The sequence below is a fragment of the Trypanosoma conorhini genome (genome assembly GCF_003719485.1).
Source record: "Trypanosoma conorhini strain 025E chromosome Unknown Tco_14.4_contig_01080, whole genome shotgun sequence".
Classification (NCBI taxonomy): domain Eukaryota; phylum Euglenozoa; class Kinetoplastea; order Trypanosomatida; family Trypanosomatidae; genus Trypanosoma; species Trypanosoma conorhini.
The window spans coordinates 1-3,997 of NW_021705179.1; the positions used below are offsets into that span (position 1 = coordinate 1).

Sequence of the window (3,997 nt, forward strand, 5' to 3'; positions counted from 1 at the left end):
GTGCAGGAACTCATTCAGCGTGAGGTGGGGGGCGTCGAGGAGGAGGCCGCGGAGCTGTGCGTGGTGCTGCAGCAACTGCCAGGCTTGCGGGCGGAGCATCAGCGGCGCATTGAGAACTTTCTGCTGCCCAAACTTCGTGGGCGTAGTGCTCAAGCCGGCTGAGCGGAATCGTGGTGCTGCGGCCACGGCTGCTGCCTCCTTGCTGCCGCCGCGTCGTGGACCCTCCCGTCTTCCGGCGCCCACTCACTCACTCACTCACTCACTGCACGCCACAGCCATTGCCCTTCTTTCATAGCTCCAGCTGCCCGTGGCCGTTGCCGTTGGCTTCTTCGACACGAAGTTTACTTCCCTCTGCACTGCGTCACACCCACGAACACACACACACACACACACACACACACACGTGCCCCTTCACTTACCTCCGTTGTAGGGTGCCATGTCTCTCTCTCTCCCTCTTTTTTTCCTATGAGAAGCCGTAGTCGGGTGGTGGTGTAAAGTACAAAAGAAGAACAACAACAACAACGAAAAACGAGCAATAATAAGAAGACGAAACAACAAGCGCAAAACAGCTGAAGCAAGCTGAAAACGGGGCCTGCGTGCCGCAGTACTCCACAAGCGTAGGCGCAGCGCAATCCCCAGTGGGGGAGGGTGGGGAGGGAACTCGTAGAAAGGAGACCAGCGGGAGGGGCCAAAGACATGCTCCGATGTGTGCGGCTGCTGCGCACGCCGTTTAACGAGCTCACCCTCACTGGAAGTTGCTGGTCCCGCTTTTTGGCGAGGCCAGTGCAAAAGTCCCCTGCCGCGACCTCCGCCACGGCGCCGGTGCCGTGCATTACCCTCATCCCCACCCTCCACGTGGCGTCGGTGGAGTTCTACGACACGCTGCTGGACTACATGGTGCGGGCGGTGAAGGAGCAGGAAAACGCCATCATTCTGCTGGAGGGGATTTGCGACACGGAGGAGAGCGAGGTGCAGCAGATGGAGGAGTACTTCGCCATCGCACACAGCGAGCAGCTGAAGGCGGAGATGCTGCAAAAGGCAGACCAGAACACCCTTTACGATGAGGAGACGGTAAAGGCCATTTGCGAGGAACTCGCCGTGAATTACGAGGCCCTGTCGAAGCAGCAGTCGACGGTGCGGCTGCAGGAGTGCTACCTCAAACCAAAGATGGCGGCCCTCGTCGGCTCGCACCTCCGCAACGACGCGGATCTCAACATGAGTGAGGTGGAGGCGATCCTGGCGGAGGAGGGCAGCAGCACCGGCAGCGTGTTTGTTCCCTTTAGCCAACTCGGCGCCAACCCGGCCGTGCGCCGCAGCCGTGAGCGGAAGGTGGCGAAGGCGGCCCAGATGCGCTGCGTGGAGTGGCTTCAACGGGGGTGCGGGGGCGAGGTGCTGTTGCCGTGGGGTTTCTACCACGCGGAAGGAATTAGGAAAAACATTTTGGCGTCAAACGCGCACGACGAGACCGCTGTGTTTCTGGAGAGCGAAGATAAGGTGTGTCGTGTGCCGTTTGGCATCAGCAAGGAACTCTTGGCCTGACGAGGGTGGGGCGTCGGCCGCTTCGTCTCGGCCGCGTCGTTTCGCTTCCTCGCCCTTGCTGGGCTCATGACCGGTCTGTGTTTCCGTGCATTCTTCACGCCCACTAGAGAGAGAGAGAGAGAGAGAGAGACGCAGACGGGCACACACAGTCCACGCCGCGTCATCCGCGCTTCTCCGTTCTTTGCTCCCTTTTGCCTCTCTCCGTGGGTGGCCCGAGCCAGCCCCCCACGAGGGCGTCGGCTCGCTCGCGACACGCCCAAGCTGCCTTTCAGACCGCTTAACTGCTTTGCTTTTCCTCTTTGCTTTTTTTTTTCTTCTCTCTCTCACCCTCGTCGGTATCCGCACACAAGAGGCAAGACTCATTTAAGCACCCCTGTGTCTATCCTCGTATACACTTATACGTATATCTTATTACTAATATTCTTTCTTACCTAAGACGTTTCCCTTTAATCGTATTTATACCTAGCACAGCACTACGGGCCACTGCCCCATTTTCTCCGCGTGAATGGGGCTCTGCTGTGGCAGGAGTGCGCTGCCGGTGGTGGATGACACGGGGCGGAAGCACCGCGCCCTGCACCCGAAGGTCAGCGTCCCTTCGCTGCCCACCGTCGAGTTTGACGTCATCGCCCCTGAAGGCACCGTTGACTTGACGTTGAGTATGGTGCGCGGGGGCGGCCCCGGCGCGGCCTTGTTCTTGGACGACAGCCTCCACACCGTGAGCGAGTTCAGCCTCACCTTGGCCGACTACAAGGGTCAGAGTCTCTCCGGCACGCTGCGCGATGAGGCGGGACGGAGCCTCGTGACGAACGGACTGAGTGAGGTGCTGCCGGGGCATGTCGAACACTTCGTTTCCCGCCTCTTGGAGATGACGAATGCGGAGCCTGTCAATATTCTCGAGGAGAGTGTTTGTGCCGCCTCCATCTCCACACTCAACCAGACACGCCGCTCCCGCTATCAAAGCGGGGGCTCGTTCGCAAACGCACTGACAGCGGAGCAGAGACTATATATGGATAAGGCACGTAGCACGGAGGAGCGCATGGCGCGCCTGGTGGAGCTTGAGCAAACGTCGCGTAAAGATATATGCAGCGCGTGGAATATGAACAATACAATGCTCTTTCTGGGGTGGAAGGGCGCGCTGCCGACGCTTCGTCGGCTACGTGACGGCCCCCAGTCAAGGAAGCGCAAGGCGGCTCGGGAGGTGCTTGTCATACACGCCAAGGACATTGACCTGCAGCTGGAGGAAGATAGGCCGCGGGAAAATGGGGCTGCCTACGAAGGGGCGTTGGGTCGCCGGCGCGAGGGCGACGAGGGCGGGGTCACGTTCTCCCCCTGCGAGGCAACCGAGGCGGCTTCGCGGCCCAAAACGGTGGCGGAGCACTATCAGCTCTTGGCGCTTACGGCAACCGAGGTTAGCATCACGGCCAGTGTCCAGGCCCAGGTTGTACACGAGACGTGGGACTTCCTCTCACTGCCCGAGGCCGCGAATCACCTTAACACGGGGAATGTTTTCTTTAGATTTGTATGTAGTCCTGTCCGGCACCTGCAGAGGGAGAGTCTTGAGCTCATCGACACCTTTATCAACGTGAGCAGCTTTGTCGATGAGGTGCAGGAGAACAACGTCCCCAAAATTGACATTTTTCTGCCGGATGAGCAGGACAAGTACGTGAGCATCCTGGTGAAGACGATGTACCTCCTGCCCGGGATTCGCCTCGCCCAACTCAACGTTGACCTGCTCTCCTCGCTGGACTACCAGCGCAACTGCCAGCCAGGGAACAACAAGTTTGAGAACCCGGAGGAGCCACACACGTTTCGCACAGTCAAGACCGTGATCCGGTTTGTCTTCAGCGTCACCATCCAGATGAAGGTGAGCGAGGTGAGTGACCCGGCGTTGCTGGAGAGATTCCGGGACGTGGACGGGATGGTGCCTGCGAAGGTGCTGCTGCTTGAGCGGACCAAGCGGAACATTCACAAGCTGGACTCCACCGTGAAGGTCCGCTCTGTGCTGCTGTACTACCCGGTGAATGCCGGGCTGCTGGTGACGAACGTGACCATCGTGCTCAACACCTCGCTCCCCACTGTTGTGTCGTCGCTCATGCACACATTCGGCTCTCAGGGCGCCACGGAGGCGGCGCAGACGGCGAAGCAGACGCGCCGGTATCTCATCCACCGATTCGGCGACTCACGATCGTAGTTCTTTTTTTTTTTCTCACTCTCTTCCCAAGTTGTTGCTGTTGTTGGTTTTCGCCCGCGCTTGTCTTTGTATTGTTGTTTACCCGCCCTTTCCCTTGGCATCCGTGTTAGTGCCCCTCCTCTGCCCTCCTTGCGTCCCGCTGCCGCTCCGCCTTCCTTCGCGGCGCGGACGTGCGGGGATTTTTCTCCCACTGACGACGGAGACAGTGCCCCCCGCCCCCCCGCCCCCCGGCTGCGCGATGGTCCTGAGGCAGCGAAAGAAAAGAAA

The 3,997-nt window shown here is 59.6% G+C and overlaps 2 protein-coding genes across 2 annotated transcripts, besides 4 other annotated features; both read left to right on the forward strand.

The window, feature by feature from the left end:
* Positions 1–240: 240 nt before the first annotated feature.
* Positions 241–268: a microsatellite.
* Positions 269–373: 105 nt separating this feature from the next.
* Positions 374–403: a microsatellite.
* Positions 404–498: 95 nt separating this feature from the next.
* Positions 499–558: a microsatellite.
* Positions 559–696: 138 nt separating this feature from the next.
* Positions 697–1,539, forward strand: Tco025E_09356 (putative mitochondrial DNA topoisomerase II; the record flags this gene model as incomplete). The annotated part of the gene is made up of 1 exon (XM_029376175.1): positions 697–1,539. One exon carries the CDS (start codon positions 697–699, stop codon positions 1,537–1,539), a length of 843 nt encoding a protein of 280 aa, XP_029223697.1.
* Positions 1,540–1,644: 105 nt separating this feature from the next.
* Positions 1,645–1,669: a microsatellite.
* A 375-nt stretch (positions 1,670–2,044) lies between these two features.
* Tco025E_09357 (putative aspartate aminotransferase, mitochondrial) lies at positions 2,045–3,730 on the forward strand (the record flags this gene model as incomplete). Its single annotated transcript, XM_029376176.1, has 1 exon — positions 2,045–3,730. One exon carries the CDS (start codon positions 2,045–2,047, stop codon positions 3,728–3,730), a length of 1,686 nt encoding a protein of 561 aa, XP_029223698.1.
* Positions 3,731–3,997: the final 267 nt, after the last annotated feature.